Source organism: Lissotriton helveticus, chromosome 5_1 (genome assembly GCF_964261635.1).
Source record: "Lissotriton helveticus chromosome 5_1, aLisHel1.1, whole genome shotgun sequence".
In the NCBI taxonomy this organism is placed as follows: domain Eukaryota; kingdom Metazoa; phylum Chordata; class Amphibia; order Caudata; family Salamandridae; genus Lissotriton; species Lissotriton helveticus.
In genome coordinates this window covers 1223707007-1223724228 of record NC_136065.1, presented here as the reverse complement: position 1 = coordinate 1223724228, position 17222 = coordinate 1223707007, and the positions used below count along the sequence as shown (strand labels likewise).

Genomic DNA, 17222 nt, shown 5'->3' with positions numbered 1-17222 from the left:
TATTCAGGTCCTCATATGTTCAGTTATGGTTTCCCTGATTGGCTCATTGTCAGTTTTGCTCAAAAGAACACTTTCTTCTGCATTCTGTTCTAACTTTAAATATTGTGTTTCACCTAAATTGAATTTTCAGTTTTGCTGATAACTATTTACTGTTGTGTTTAGGATGGCCTAGCAAGGATAAAACTTGACCAAGACAAACTCCCTGTAATAGGTAAGACAAGTCTGTTCTGTGTGGTACATAATGAATGGGTGAGTAGGGACTAAATGACAATAATGAACACAGAAGATTAATGTAGCACTAACGAGTGTCTGCATGGCGGAAGTCATAGGCATTTATTGCCAAATTATGTAACTTAAGTCCAATTTAAAGTCCCTTTCATTGCATCACCTGGCAGCTGCCTAGTTGGCCTGGTTCATTAACGTGGGTGTTCTCAGGTTTGGGTGCTGCGATTAACAGTAATAGGAACTTAGTTCACCCATTTATGGACATGATTGTCTAGCTACCAAGCTGTGCCAGAGAACACATGTAAGGGTGCCGCTTTGCACGGTCTGATTTGTTACCTTTATATGGGTTTATTGGTAGCTTGATGGCAAGAGTGTCTCATTTACCCAAACCGTCACATTTAATGCCGTATACCTAACTGGAGTCTTAAGAGATTATCAGACTTTCTTAAGGGTTTTCTGCCTAATGTTTTTAGGTCTGTATTTAGTTGTCATATGGAGCTTGCGCTACCTTTTCCAAAGGAGCATTGAACTACTCCTCCACATTAGTCATTGGCAGCTGTCGCTCTCCACCGGGCATTGATTGATCAATAGGTCTCTCCTTTCATTAAGTTAAAGCCCGTTTCTTTGCTATACAATCCCATTAGCAAAGCAAATGGCGTTAACGTCATCAAAGGTGAGACCTATTGCATTTTCAATGCTTGTTCCTTCTTGAACCCATTGCCTGATGTCTAGGGATCATAGAACTTTTGGAGAAACACCGAGGACTGCTGTTTGGAGAATCCACTGGAATATGTGGATATTGGTTCAGATTGTGAAAAACGAGTGATTGCTGCACGTTTTTATACAAAAAACATTTCCCCAAAGAAACCGTGATGTTGTACAGCTATTTCCTGCAGGGTCATGGGCATTGCCTTGTCTCGGAGTGAAAAAACACATGCACTTCCACCTCATAGCAGCCGTTTTTGTGTTTTTATACATCAGATACTTTGTTGATTTTTTTTTATTTACTTATAAAGACCCATTTGAATAAAATAAAAAAATGGGGAATGTCTACCAATTCCTTCATCACATGTTTCGCAGGTATGCCATTCCAATCATTAAACTGTTTTATTTGTAACTGTATTAGTTCGATAAAGTGGCTGTGTATATTTCTTAAATGTAATGTTTTGGATTGCAGTTCATGTATCTTATGTAAGAAGCTTTTTGGAAGCTTAGTCACTGTTCCATTGGCAATAGCAACTTTAATATACTACATTCTTCACTTTAACAAGTACACCTCCCACCCTGCACACAGATAGGAATGATCCTCGCCTTGCTCTCACACAGACATATCCTGGAGTCTCACCTGGCACTCCTCTTTCCCTGCAGGCATAGAGACACTCTTCACCCCGCAACTACACACATTCCCCTCACTCTGCAGTAACATAGGTACAACGCCCACCCTGTATTCACATAGGCACACTGTTTACTCAGTCATGTTGCTCACCCATGCTAGTCACCCAAGCAAACGTCATGTAAATCCCTTTCCCGGCTTTCCTCATATAAACAGAAACCTCTCCTGGACACACACAGGCACACGCACATATTCTCGTGCTCACACACTCTCACAGGCACACATGCTCTTCGTGCTCACCGATTCGACTTGCAGCACCATAGGAGTCCCCCAGGTGTCAAGAGGTGTAGAAGGGTCACCTAGTGGAGTAGCAGCTGGAGAAGACTGGAACAACACTGTAGCATGACTGGAGTCTGTGAGAACCCAGAGGTGGTGAAGGATGTCCTAAAGGAGGAACAGGTGATAGCAGGCGAGGATGGGGACAAGTAGTGAGCATAACTAGAGTCTCACGGGTTCCCAGAGTTGGGGAAAGGGAGACCCAGCAGAGGAGGGGAAGGTGGATCAGGAGAGGAACAGAATAACGGGGGCCAGGATGAGGGAGTTTGTTACGCGCCCATAGGTGGGAGGGACAGCAAGAGAGAGCAGGGCCTGGATTCTGCTGGGCACTCAAAGGTGAGGGAGCAGGGAACAGCAGAAGAGCAAAAGATACCTAAGAAGCAGCGCAGAGCCATGAGCAGGCGATTGTCTCTCTAGCAGACCTGTCTCTCTCTAGCGGATCCTGTATCGAATTGTTGATTAGCTTCTGCAGCACTGGTGGTAAGGAGCAAATAGTAACCCTCTCCCCCACAATCCCCCTCCACATCCCCTCTTGCCACTCATACCTGGCATAAACTTAACCTATTAAGGAAATGGTGCAGGTGGGGCATAGGTCTAAGGAAAAGACTACCTCTGACCCATAGATGTTATGTTTTTATTGAACTTCAAATCTTTTATGAATTTGCATATAAATACGAATAAAGATATCTTTGACTACCTCTGACCCATTTGATGAGTTGCTGCAGCATTGAGGGTTTCCTTTTGTGCACACCAACAGTTCACTGCAATTGAACACTGCTGCAAGGTGAGTGGAAACCTGGCATCCTCACCCATGAGCCAGTGGGGTGTAATAATCATTGATTTTCAATACCAGCACAAAACGTTTGCCCAAGCAATGCTGTACTCATTAAAACCAATATATGTGATGTACCAAAACCCATCTGACACTGCTTTCAAACGTGGTGGCTAGTTTACGTGTGGGGAAACCCCACAAGACCCTGTAGGAGTGCAGCCAGCACTCTTGTTTTATGGGCAACCATGTGCAAATTCCGCTTTATAAAATGCTGTACTTCATCTACCCAACATGTAGGTGGATCCAAAACCCTTCTCACACTGCTATTCATTATATTTCAATTTGTGGTAGCCATCTTGGCTGAGGGGAGTTCCTCAAGAATGCAAAAGCACTTTTTTGGGTGGCATCACACAATTTCTATCTAATAACATTTTCTAAGTTAACCATTACGTGGGAAGACCTAAGCCGCTCTCTCAGTAGAGTATCTTAAAGCTCTTTTTTTTGTTGATCACATAACGCTTGGCAACAGCTGCACTGTTAAGCCTGACCCAAAGATGTGTGCTTACCTATAATAATGCTAAGGCGGAAGTAACTGGAGACATTCCAAAGCATGGCAGGCTACCATTAATCAGTTTTCCAGGGTAGTACTGAAAATATTTCTTTAGGCTCTGGTGAATGCAAGTGCCTTACCTTGCCCTGCTGGGTGACCTAGTACATCTGACTATCCAAGAAGTTTGATTAAACGCTTAGTAAATTACCTTACTGTTTAATGCAAGGATGCCACATACTGCCTCTTGCCTTCTTTTTTCGTTCTCTCGGTCATGGTCGATTACCAAGCACCTCTCCTACTAACAGAGGTTTTATCTGTGTAATTTTGATCCTAGTTCAGTCTACTTTATAGAGAAGCATTCTCTTTTATTCTAAATATACTCCCCATATATTCTCAACCCTTCCACTTTCAGGTCAGAATTGTTTCTGTAGTGCATCTTGTAAAGCTTTCATGTATACTGTTCTCTTGCTGTTAGCTTGCAAAGGTTTTTTTTTATCGACATGATTCATGATTTTTGGCTAGAGGGTGTTAGGACACGTTTGGTTAACTGATATAAACGTTCTATAGTTCAGTCTCCCAGAAAGTGTTCTTTCTTTGCAGTTACGGGTTTGCAGGTGGATAGGGCTGAGTTAGGCTCAGTTTTCACACGAGAAATTGTCTAAAATGCACTGTTTTATATAGAATGGAGTGACTTCCTGAATTGGGCATACAAGAACGGTTTGCTGGTTTGAAGACAAATTTCCTCTAATGTTTGAGGTTGCCACAGAGAAAAGATCAAGTGGTTTGATCTTGAAATTAGATAGATTACATGTAACTGCCTGTGTAATTGGCTATTGTGTTAGGTTAAGCGGAGAGTATAATGATGGGATAAGGCAATATCCAGTTTAATGGGTGTTAGAATAGGAAGGGCGCAGCCTTAATTATCCTTCATTGGTTTACAATATACTCTTGTCTAGAGTCTTCTATGATGTTGGAGGGAATCACCAGTCTGTCTTAGTTGTTTCCATTATGTTTGGTGTCTCAGTGCAAGTGTTAGAGGGAGGAACCATCTGGTTTGATGACCTGTTACTTTGTGTGCTGTGGTGATTGTGGTGTCCGTTTGAAAGGGGCATGCCTGTCTTGGTGGCTTACAGTTTGTATGGTAGAATCATGTTATGGGGGGCTCTGCTGTTGGTCTGTGATCTAAGAGGAAAGGAGCAGTTGGTTTGATGATCACAAGGATGATAATTCAGTTATGTACTGTTTTATATCACACTTTTGGCTTTTCTATTTTCCTCCTACTTCAAACAGAACCTTTGAAACAAGACGAAGAGAAAGAAGCCAATCAGGATAATAGAGAGCGGAATCAGGGGGTCATAGCTCTGAGCCCCCAGGACTGGAGGGTAAGCACCAGCATCTTTATTGTGAAGTGTATCCTAGGATCTTGAAATACCTTGCTATAGAAGTAAAAGAATGGTAATTTAGGCATCTTCAGTCAAATCTTTAAGTAGATGGGCAAACGATTTCAACAAGCTGTACTAAACGGCTATCACAGCCAATGCCTACTCCCTAAAATTACTGGTGATTACTATTTCACCAAGCTGTGAAAACGAGGATCTTCTCATGACTGATTTTCTTTTTTGTATCCTGTTTTAAAGATGGATCCAGTTGTTCAAATTTTATTCTATTACTTCTCCTTCTCTGATGCAGGTTTAGGAATATATTTTGTTTTCCACAACATTGTGCCTTTATTTTCTCTCTGTTACACTAATTGTGCATTTGGGTATTTATTTATACATTTATTTATAAAAATAAAATGACTTCGCCTACAGATTTTGTAAGTCAAATGTTTGCATCAGAATTCGAAGATTGAATGTTTGGCCCTTGGAGGGAAGAGTAGATGTAGGTGAGGGAACAAGTAGGAAAGATAAACAATTTTTACTAATAGAAGTGGAATTACAGATTTTCAACTCTTTGCAGAAGGGTTGGGTTAGATGCAGGTTCACAAGTAAGTTCATCAAACTGTGCGTCACTGAAAGAGAATGCTTAGTTCTAGATATTTATCTTTCCTAACCAGGAAGGTTTTATGACTTTCTGCTGACTGCATCAGGATCGAAGCCCTTAAGAAATATGTTGATTTTCTATGAAGACTTGCTGCTGGCGATGGCCTTTCTTGTGTATGATGGAATCAAGTTTTATTTCAAAAGTCTCACTGGGCAGGTGAAATGATGCTTGGATGGGTTTATACTAATCTGAGCATCTGATGGCTAAAATTAATTGAGCTGCTGAATGAAAAAACACCTCGTATCATAACAGTTCAGTACTTCGATTACTGTCCCAAAACCATGTGCCAGATATGAACACGTTCACCTTGCAGATCATAAAATAAGATTAGATTAAAGGTTCTTCTTAGTTCGAGATTTGATAGCCCAAAATAGCAATCCAATTATCATGTAGGGGTTATGACAAAAACTATAAATGTATTTAAAACTGTAGTCTATCCTGACCTTGAAATTACTGCTTGTACACGAACCCAGACGAGATTCTAGTTTCTGTTAAGCCATTGTAGGAAACCTGTTTTATGGAACGTAATTCAGTAGAGATGTCCTCCCTAAATTAAAAAGCTTTAGCTTTGAAAATAGTTTTTCATATGCTTTGTGACTGTTGGCATCTACAATTCTTTGAAAATGGAGTTTGGCATTGTTAATATTGTGCTCAATGAATTTTCTGTATCCGTCGGCCTTATAACTCGTATGTCAGAGAGCCCTCCTTCTTGGTTTACAACTTTGCACTTTTTTTCTAGTGTCGCTGTTCTCCCGATCGCATTTCCTTCCTTTAACCAGTTAGAGACCTAGGATATCATTATTGTACAGCAGGCCTCTCTGACTTGTCGCTTTTCCACTGATGGTCTGATAGATAGTATGACGCAATTGATGTTAAAATCAGGAGTGTTCATTTTGAACATTTAATAAGTTGGCGTTGGCAGCATAGCAGCAAGGATAATTTCATTGTTCCTTTTTGAGCGGTTCAAAAGGCAATTTCCCAGATTTTTGACCCTCTTGTGATCTCAAAAAAATATCTTGATGACTCCCCCTTGTGATTACTTAACTTCTAATGGCCCATACAAATTTAGGAAGAGATTCCAGAGAACTACCTCCTTCTCTGTATATTGCTGGACCTCAAAATTAATTTACTGCAAAGATGGATTTAACAAGTTAATATGTATTTAAAGGAATCTTCTTTCTACATGAATCAGACAGTTAATGTGACATTGTCAATTAAATACACACCATGAGGGAATGCATATACGATTTAGGATGTAACCGTAAGTTGGAAAGCTGCAACCTCATTTTGTGCTGGTGGCAGGAAAAGTGTAAACAAATTAACAGTTGGAAGAGAGAACACAGAGTGAGGTAACAGCTGAATACTCAGGTTAAATGCATTATTTAACGGCATACCAAAGGTAGCTAGGAAGTGATAATTGTGTTACAAAGTATGGAAAAAGAAAAGGAGTAAATGGGCAGCATACAAAATCACAAATCAACAGTGGAAAAAGGGGCACAAAGTGAGATAGCACCAGAATACAACGTGTAAGTCCATTATCATGCGTATAACAAAGGTAATTGGAAATTTTGTAAGAACGTATGTATAATGAAAATGAGTAAATGGACAACACTCAAAATCACAAATTTAAAATTATTTTGGTGGGCTTGGATGATAAAGTAACCTTTAATCAAATCTCTTGGCATCTCTGCCAGCTACGCAATTTTTGTGAATCAATTGTGTTACTGCAGCGATCTTACAGAATATAAATTGTAGCTGTCCATAAACCACTCGGTCAGAAAACCGCTCTCAAGTTGTTATTAGACTCTCTGTACATGTAATGCATAGTACTCTATACAATAACAGCATGTTATCTCCATAAAGCGAGATTTCCTCAGCTTGCACAGTTTAAAAATGTGTCTTCCACTTTCAAAGAAATGGCAAAGCTATTTAAATATGTATTGTAATATATTTAAGTTTTAATGTTAGTTTTTTCCTCTCTACTAGGATATTATAGCAACATTTGAAATAACAGAGCCCATGATCCCTCAGGTGTCTGTTCCTTCAGAGTGACTTGGCGATGCAAGTTTTCCTAAAGTAGGTCTGCCTCGTTTGTGTTGCGTATTTTTTATTCTGGTTTTGTTATGCTATGTTTTCTCTGTGTGCTGGTGTAGAGTTGACCTGCCCCTTCCTTAGCTGTGTGCCTGTCAGAAGCTGCCTGCAGATTTCTGTAGAAAATCTCTGTATTTATAGCAGGTCTCTTGCTGCGCTTGAAATCAGAGAAGGCCTTTTAATTTCCTTCATCGTGGGGTAGAATTCTTTCTCCCTCTATCACTCATTCATGCTCTTCTAGCTCTTCAAAAACAGCTGTAAACATATATGTTGCAAAGTCATCCTGTGCCCTGGGCACCCCCCAACTTTTTGCTGACTGGAACTGGTGGTAACTGACTCTGACTGACCCTGGGCTCTGTTTAACCAGGCCCAGGGCCAGTGCCAAGCCAAAAGGAACACATTAGAACACAGTTAAGACACCCAACATACACTAGGGTACACTACAGTATGGTGGGGTACCCCTGTAGTTTGCATGACCTACCACCTAAGCCCCTAGTATGTAATAGGGCAGGGGATTGAAACTACCTAGAAGTCTCCAGTATCCTGGGGCATGGCAGTTTAGAGGCCAGCAGATTCTCTGCATCAGCATGTGTGCAGTGCTGAAGCCTGAGGTCAGTTTAAAAGCTGCACTGGTGGCCAGGGGTTCGGGCGACAGCGTCCACACGGTTCCGCCGGAGCCGCAGGCGCCGCGGCCAGCCCCATTCACACCGGTCCCTGGGCTGAATGTGTCGCCGGAGGAGATCGAGGCCTTCCTCGTGGCCATGAGGTCGCTCTCTCCTCCAGGTTCCACTGTAGCTCCTTTGGGCCCCTTGGCCCCGTCTGGGAGCCCAAGTGGGCCGGGGGCTTCGGTCCCGACACCGCAGGGCCCTGCCGGGTCCGGATCTGGGTCGCCGCTGGTCGACCTTACGACCTCCTCCGCCGACTCCCAGGGTGTCGCCCTCGACGCCGTCTCCGGACGACGTCGTCCATGGTCCCTCCTTCAGTCTGGATCCGGCGCCGCTCGACGCAGCATTCGACGCCGAGAGAAGAGCAATTCTTCTATGATCCGGCCCCATCCTTTGCACCCGGCTATGAGGAGATGGGAGGCGAAGAGGATTGGGAGGGGTCTGAGGACCCTTTGGCACGGGAGTGCTAGTCGTATCAGGACTGGACAGTTGAGCTAGGGAAGGCCAGTGGTCTGGACACTTCGCTCGTCACTGGATTTGTCTCCCCTCCTACTGTGGCTATGGAGGAGGGGATTCTGCTTACAGCGTGGTGTTGACGAGGGCGGCCAAGGCCTTGGCTCTTGAGCTCCCCGTCGCAGCCGTGAGGACTAACCTCCTTATCGAGGTCCTTAAACCGCAGGCAAGCTCTAGGGAGCCTCTACTGCCGTTTAAATAGGCCATTACTGACATTCTGTTAGGTACTTGGTCCCTGTAGATTGGAACGTGGCCAGACGCCACCACCCGGCCCCGGGCGACCCTTGCTTCCTGTCCTCCCACCCACCCCCGAGAGCCTGGTTATCCAGGCCTCTAACTCCCAGACCGCATTCCCGACTGCTGCACCTGATCGGGAATCCAAAAGGTATGAGCAATTCGGTAAGAAGCTGTTCTCCTCACTTAGTTTGGGGGTTGCGGTCGGTCAACACTGCTTGCCTTTTGGGCCGTTATACCCACTCTCTGTGGGACACGGTCGCAGACGTGCTGCCGGGTTGCCCGGAGGAGGCCCGGGTAAAACTCGCTCAGGCCCCTGCAGAAGGGCGAGATGCAGCACGGTACTCTATTCGATGTGGGCTGAATACCACGGACTCGTTGAGCAGGGCGATTTCCACGACAGTGGCGGTTCACCGCCACGCCTGGCTGAGGTCCGCCAACTTTTCGTCCGATGTCCAGAACTCACTCATGGACATGCCGTTTGATGGCCGTCGCCTCTTTTGCGACAAGGCAGACAGTGTGCTTGAGCGTTTCAAGGGCTACGGGCAAGTCCTTGGGCCTGTCGGGCCAGCGCCAGCAAACTTCTGCCTTTCGTGGCCAAGGAAGGGGCGCCCCTTCACGTCCTGCCAGCCACGGTTGATTGGTTCAGATGCTCCGTCCATCACCGCCCCCTTTTGTACCGCTTTTGGCCGCCATGAGTGTGGCAGGGTATGCTCAGACGTGAATCCCTTGCTCACTTTGCCACTGGATTCAAGCAAGCCGGGCTGAAGACTGCTGTAATGCCAGAAACCGGTCCTCAGAAGCTTGTTCCCGGTCCAGGGAAGGCATGGCTTGGCAGTTCGGGCTGGACTGTTCCCATGAGGCACAGGGTCAGACTGATTTGCATATGGCCATGTCTGAACTGGGGTGGCAGAGTGGGCTAAAGAACGGTGATGGATCAAACCCAGATCTTCTGACTGGGTGTGAGTGTTTGATTGGTTCAGATGCTCCGTCCATCACCACCCCCTTTTGTACCCCCTTCGGCCTTACCAGCGCCCCTCGGTGTTCATGAAAGGGATGGCGGTGGTTGCAGCTCATCTGTGCAGATTAGGGGTGTCAGTCTTCCCCTATCTCGACGACTGGTTGTTGAAGGCTGGCTCGCCCCAGACAGTCTTCAGCCACCTCCCGACTACGGCCGACCTCCTGCACCTGCTGGGGTTCTCCATCAGTGTGCCGAAGTCACACCTGTGTCCCTCTCAGAAGCTCCTCTTCATTGGAGAGGTTCTGGATTCGGCACAGTTTCGGGTTTATCCTCCCGAACAGCAGGTTCGGGATATTCAGGCTCTGATTCCGATCTTTCAGCCTTTATCCTGAGTCTCGGTCAGGTTGACGCTGCGGCTTATTTATTTATTTATATATTTTTATTGATTTATTTTAACTTGTAACGCGCAACAGCTACCCGCAGTGGGTTTCCCGGCGCTAGGGATAGACTCAAGAAGAAAGAAGTATCAGGTAATATCGAGCAGACCAGGACAACGGGCAGATCACTCAAAAAGCAAGGTCTTAAGTCCCTTCCGGAACCGCAGCAAGTTATTCTCCAATTTTAGAGCAACTGGTAAAGCGTTCCAGAGCTTGGGCCCTAGATGAGCGAAAGACCGCCCGCCCATTCTGGCAAGTTTGAATCTTGGGATAACAAAGTCTCCATTCCCAGAAGATCTTAGGGTTCGATGAGTCCTGTATGGTTGAACTTGTTCTGTAGGTATTTAGGGGCTGTGCCCTGCCTAATCTTGAACAGATATCATAAGGCTTTAAATTTAATCCGGCTTGAGATTTTAAGCCAGTGTAAGTCACGCAGAGCAGAAGATGCTGAAGTTCTCCTAGGAACCTTCCGAAGCAGGCGGGCAGCCGCATTGTGGACTACCTGAAGAATCTTAATGGTTGCAGCATCAGCTCCCAAATAGAGAACATTACCGTAGTCCAGGCGGGAGACAACCAACGCCTGGACAACAGTTCTCTCTGAGTGGATAGGGGCAGCATCCATACAATTTTCTGGAGCCATCTTAAGGTGGAAAAGCAGATCGCTGCAACCTTTGTAGCCTGCTGCCTCATAGATAACTTGTCTTCAACAAGGAAACCAAGGTTGCGACCACTGTGGCTGGTTGTGGAAGGGGTCCCATATCACTAGGCCAATGTTGGGCCCCATAGATTTTTATTCTTGCCCAATATCACCACCTCTGTCTTCTCCCCGTTTAATTTCAGAAAGTTCTTCTGCATCCACTTGGCCACGCGTACCAGGCCGAGCTTTAGAGCAGAGGGGCTGTTCTCATCTCTGCCTGACAGAGAGAAGACAATTTGGGTGTCATCGGCGTAGGAGAATAGCGTCAGCCCCGCTTCCTCCACAATGGTGGCCAGGGGTCTTACGTAGATATTAAACAATAAGGGACTGAGTATAGACCCCTGGGGAACACCATAAGCCAATGAGCAGATTGTAGATGTAGCTTTGGCCGAGAAAACCTGGAAAGTACGGGTTTCTGGGGCTTCTGGGGCTTCCGGGCTTCTGGGGCTGATGGCCTCCTGCATCCTTCTGGTGCATCACGCCAGGTGACGGATGCGGGCTCTGCAGTGGGACCTGAAGTTTCAGTGGGCCCAGCATCAGGGCAACCTGTCCGACCACGTCCCGGAGGGCACTGCGAGACAGTTGCAGTGGTGGCTCACGGACCGCAATTGGGTCAGTGGCAGATCTCTCCCTACCCCAACCAAAGCACGTAGTGGTGACGGATGTGTCCCTCCTGGGATGGGGGGCCCACATGGGAGAGAGGGAGATCAGAGGCCTCTGGTCTCCGGCGGAGTCCCGGTTCCATATCAACCTTCTGGAGCTGTAGGCGATCCGGCTTGCTCTGAAAGCCTTTCTTCCCTCTGTCCGGGGATGTGTAGTGCAGGTGTTCACGGACAATACCACCACCATGTGGTACTGCAACAAGCGGGGCGGGATCCTGGACCCTTTGTCAGGAGACTCTGCTCCTCTGGCAATGGCTGGAACACCAGGGCGTGTCCCTGGTGGTTCAACACCTGGCAGGTTCCCTGAACGCCAGGGCGTCTGAACTCAGCCGTCGATGCATGATGGATCACGAATGGCGTCTGAACTCTGACGTGGTGCAAGGTTTCTTTCAGCAGTGGGGAGAGCCTTGGTTAGATCTGTTCGCCACAGAAGAGAACGCGCAATGTCATCAGTTCTGCGCGTTGGAATTTCCGAGGCGGCACTCGCTCGGAGACGCTTTTCGTCGCGAGTGGAGCTGCGGTCTGTTGTACGCCCTTCCGCCTATACCACTTCTGCCCAGAGTGCTGAAGGTCAGGCGCGACCGGGCCCAAGTCTTTCTTGTGGCTCCGGCCTGGGCACAAAGATAATGGTATCCCGTGCTACTCAGCATGTCAGTCGATCCCCCGATTCGTCTGCCTCTTCAGGAGGCCCTTCTGTCGCAGCAGCAGGGGACGGTCCTCCACCCGAACCTGTCCAGTCTCCACCTCCATGCGTGGACATTGAGCGGCGACAGTTGAGGCAATTTCACTTGCCTCCTGAAGTCTGTGATGTCATTCTGGCAGACAGGCGTCCTTCCACAAAATCGGTATACGCCTGCAGGTGAAACAAATCTGTGGCATGGTGCACAGCAAAGGCCGTGGATCCCCTTTCTGCCCCCTTTCAGAGGTTCTCCTCTTTCTCTTGCCTGGCAGGGCTCTGCTCTGGGCACTATCAAAGGCTACCTCTCTGCCATTTCAGCCTTCTTAAGGCTTCCTGATCAGCCTTCTCTTTTCAAGTCCCCTGTTGTAAATAGATTCTTGAAGAGCGTCACTCACATGTTTCCTCCTGTTCCTTTCGTGATGCCTCAGTGGGACTTGAACTTTGTTCTGACGTGCGCTCCTTTCGAGCCACTTCACAATTGTCCTCTTCGTCTTCTTACTCTTAAGACTGCATTCCTGGTTGCCATCACCTCTGCCAGGAGAGCGAGTGAGCTCCAGGCTCTATCTTCTCAACCTCCTTTCCTCTCTGTCCATCCGGACAAAGTTGTCTTGAGAACGTGTCCCTCTTTCCTGCCCAAGGTAGTCACAGCCTTCCACATCGGGCAGTCCATCACCTTACCCACCTTCTTTCCGCCTCCGCATCCCTCGAAGGAGGAAGAGAGGCTCCACCGCCTGGACCCAAAAGTGTGCGCTCTCATTCTATCTGGACCACACACGCCAGTTCCGGGTGGATGACCAGCTCTTTGTTGGTTTCGTGGGCGCTAAGAAGCAACGGGCGGTGCGCAAACTAACCATTTCTCGATGGGTAGTTTTGTTTATAAAGGCTTGTTGTTCACTGGCTAAAAAGGAACCTCCTGTGAGGCTGCGTGCCCATTCCGCTCTGGCCACGGCGGCTACTACTGCCCTGGGTCGGGGAGTCCCTTTGCAGGACATCTGTCAGACAGCTACGTGGGCCTCGCTGCACACGTTCACTAGACATTACTGCCTGGACAGCCAAGTCCGGAGAGATGGCTTTTTCGGCCGTTCTGTTCTCCAGGACTTTCTGGTGTGATCATTGGTTCGGGGTTGGTATTGCTGGGGTATCTATTCTAAGGTAAGGAATCTAACACTAACCTGTTTCTTTCAGATGTACAAGTTACTTACCTTCGGTAACGATATATCTGTAAGAAACAGTAGTTGGTGTTAGATTCCTTACCGCCCCACACATCCTCCCCGTTCTGCGAACCGATATCTAGGGTTAAGGTTCTTCCCTTTGAGGGCTCTAGTTTTATGGTACCAGTGTCGGTTTTAATCATGGCTCTGCGTTTCTGGCGCGGAAAAGCTGTGTATAAGAACTGAAGTCAGCGCGCGAGGATGGCGTCTAAGTACTCTGATGTCATCCCGGCGTCGACGACGGACGCGGAGCCGCAGACGACTCCTACCGGCGCGCAGGGGTACCGCTACGCAAAGCTTTCCGGATCCAGTCTGACGCCTGGGGATATTCTAAGGTAAGGAATCTGACACTAACTACTGTTTCTTACAGATATATCGTTACCGACGGTAAGTGACTTGTACATTAGGTGTAAATCTTTTCAGCAGTTTTAGCTATAGATGCGTATACATTGTCCTTTTGAGCCAAAATAGGAAAACTCATCTGTTTTTGACTCCGCCCTTATTAACTTGTTTTACTCTGAATGGAATTGCACTGACATTGGATTGCCATGTCCTAGCTGAGGAGGCTGAGCAAGCAACAAATTTGTTGCAGTCCTGTCCATGAAGGCCAAAGTTATAGGCAGTTCAGACTGGACTATTCATCTTGGAGTAAGGTCAGGGCTGAATTGCAGATGGCTGGGGCCAAACTGAGGTGGCGTAGTGTGTAAAATAACAGTGGACTGTGATGCAACCCTAAGTAAATTACCAGTGGCTGAGATTAATTCAAGCATTCCATCATCACTTTTGTGTATTCTTCCGTTTAGCAAACTGGGGCGATTGTTTCTTCGATCTAAATACAGTACACTTAAATCCTCTACAGACGCTATGCTCGCTGTTCCACACTTCAAGAGGGAGAGAGCTGCCTGGCCAGTCCTTTTAAGTTTGTGCAGCTAAAGAATTGCAGATGATACTTCTTCATCAGTGCCTTTTGACCATACATGTTAATCTCAGAAAAGCCTTAAAGAACAGGCTTTTTATTAATTAATAAAGCAGTTTGATATTCTCACCTTTTGTCTACATACTGTAGGCACTCTCTTGGGTAAAATTTGAACTCTATAAATATATAATTACAAAGTCTGCGATAGCGACTGTCTGGTTAGTGTGTTAGGCTGAAGCATGCTACATTTGGTGTGTATTGTGAAACAATTAGAAATTTATAAGGAGGGGGTCTCAAAATGTAGTTGTAAGGAAAAATGTGTGTGCCATGCTTATTTGCAGGGAAACCTTTCAGTGTGTAATGCTTATGTGCCATTGCTGTATATTTTGTAATTGGATACAATCTGGAAAATAAACGCCATGAACATTGTGAAAAGGGGCATGCACACTGCAGAATAACTTGTTTGCAGAAATGGGGAGATAAATGTAGAGAATCTTAAGAACATTGTGTGTGTGTGTGTGTGTGTGTGTGTGTGTGTGTGTGTGTCTGTCTGCATTTTAGTAAATACAACATAGGGAGAGAGGGGCATGGTTGTTGGGGACAGATAAGGGCTAATTATTGCACTTAACTATACCCTTTACCTTGCCTGCTCCAACACTGTGCAGTCTCCGCTGTAGATATGCACAGGTTAGTAGCATCATCTTTATCACCTCGTCAGTTCATGGTCTGCCCTGTTCTTGGCATTAGAAGATCAGTTTTGCACCTCCACGAAGGCTCTGATAGCCCCTTATATAATGCACCCAGCTACTGTCTTATCGACTTCTCTTCGGTTTTAGGTTTAAACCGGTTATAACTGATAAAACCCCACCGAAAGGGAAATAGCCCTCACCAGTGTAAACATATAAACACTGATAAACACCTGTACAACCACAAAGTAAATGCCATTCAAAGAAAGGAAAAGGAGCGTGAAAGTCATTTTGTATTTCTTCCGTAAGGGGCCTATACAGTGCAACCTTGTTATGTAAAGTAGCAGCAAGAAAGACTGGGATAACATTATTCTGCTTGAGTTTTGTTGTTTTGGGATGTCACTAAAATAGTGTTTTTCTTTCTTTTGCGGTCTTTGGTCTAAAGATGCAGGGTTTAGAAGCATGTTTAAGGGTTTGCCCTCTGGGACCTTTGCACTGCAGCGCTCTTCTCCTTGACCTGGCACTAAACTCCGTTACAGTTGTTCAACCAGCAGTCGTGGCTGTCCTTGTAAACCTTAAGGTCATCACAACTGACCTGCCTGTTATCGAGACCTTGACTGATAGTCAAGGGTCTGAACTGTCTGTGAATAATACTTTGGATTATGTTGTACTGTTGCTGCACTATGTAGCTGGTATTTTGTCATTACTGCCTTTGCAGCTGAACACCAAACAACTGCCTACTTGATATATTTAAGCTTTACGTTATCGAAGGCAAAGCCTTTTAGCTCTGTTGGGACTTGTTTTGGGTGCCATTCCAAGATGATATGATGGCACGACATAAAATCTGAGTGTGGTCTTACGCTTCTTGAACCCTCTGCTTGTTTAACAAGGAAAATGCTTGCGCCTCTTGCCATGCGTTTCCTTCATAATGTGGCTTGTTTGACTACTGTGTTTAATACAACATATGTGGTTCGTGACATAGCAATGCTTCTTGTTGCGTCCGAGTGAGTGAGGGCTGTCCTGTAGCATGGCTACCTATGCGGCTCCATCAGCCTCTAGCAAGAAAGATGTATGCAACCAGTGGCACATCTGGGTCATGTTGTAACAGCATTTAGTAACAATGTGCGCACCCAATGGTGCCTGTGGGTCATGTTGTAACAGCATCTAGTAAGAATGATGTGTGCTCCTAATGGCGCCTGTGGATCATGTTGTAACCGCATCGAGCAACAGTGTTTTGTGCACACAATTGCGAGTTGTGGGTCATGTTGCAACTGTGCTTAGTAACAGCGATTTGTGCTCCCAATTGGGCCTGTGGATCATGTTATAACTGCATCTTGCAGCAATGCTGTGTGCACTCAGTGGCGTCTGTGGGTCATGTTCTAACAGCATCTAGTAACAATGATGTGTCCACCCAGTGGTGCCTGTGTTGTAACTGCATCTAGCAACAATGCTGTGTGCACCTATTGCCGCCTTTGGGCCATGTTGTAACAGCATGAAGCAACAATGATGTGTGCCTATACACTTGATGAATTTGTGATCCTGGAACTCATAATGTTTCTCTGATAACCTTTCAGGTGGAAGAAAGAACTGGACCGTTTTATCAGAAATAGTTTTGTCGGCTGCAACAGAAGTTTTATATGTACATGTATATATGAGAAGAGATGTTTCATTGAAGAGGATCCTACTTATTTTTTTAGTTCACTGTTAACACTGTTTTGCTTTTAAACCAAATTACTTGCATATAAATTGTTATATTTTAATATCAAGTTCTCAAATTTGTGCATTGCTTGTTATTGTAAACTCAGATATTCACACTTGGATTCTGTTTATTTATTTTTAAAACGTGGTGGGTAGAGTTTAGTGTGCTGATGCTGCCAGCACACTATGTGCTTGACTGTATTTGGAAGATGCTGTAGTTGGCAGCATTACGGAGCTGATCATCTTAGGCGGGTGCTAAGAGCACCTATGTTCATCTAGTACACGGGAGCAGCTCGTGTCAGGGAAGAAAGGTGGGGCGGGGGTGGACGACTAAGGGGGGGAAAAAAAGAACTTACCTGCTGCCATCCAGCATCGTGCTATTCTGCTCCTCTCCATTGTAGACACAGGCTCCCAGACTGCCCCGTGGCCAGTCCTGCAGCTGCTTTCATGCATGAGAGCAGCTTCAGAATTGGCCTGAGTGCCGTGAATTTGCACTCCAAGACAGACTGGGAG

At 46.0% G+C, this 17222-nt stretch overlaps 1 protein-coding gene across 1 annotated transcript in view; it reads left to right on the top strand.

Annotated features, from left to right (window-relative positions):
* The window catches only part of NSMCE4A (NSE4A component of SMC5/6 complex), a 107603-nt gene extending 90823 nt beyond the window's left edge, over positions 1 to 16780 (top strand). The window contains exons 8-11 of the mRNA XM_078643945.1: positions 163 to 211; positions 4507 to 4598; positions 7246 to 7335; positions 16586 to 16780. Of these exons, the coding sequence (XP_078500071.1) occupies positions 163 to 211; positions 4507 to 4598; positions 7246 to 7311 (207 nt within the window). The 3' untranslated portion in view covers positions 7312 to 7335; positions 16586 to 16780. The remainder of the gene's footprint in view (positions 1 to 162; positions 212 to 4506; positions 4599 to 7245; positions 7336 to 16585) is intronic.
* Positions 16781 to 17222: the final 442 nt, after the last annotated feature.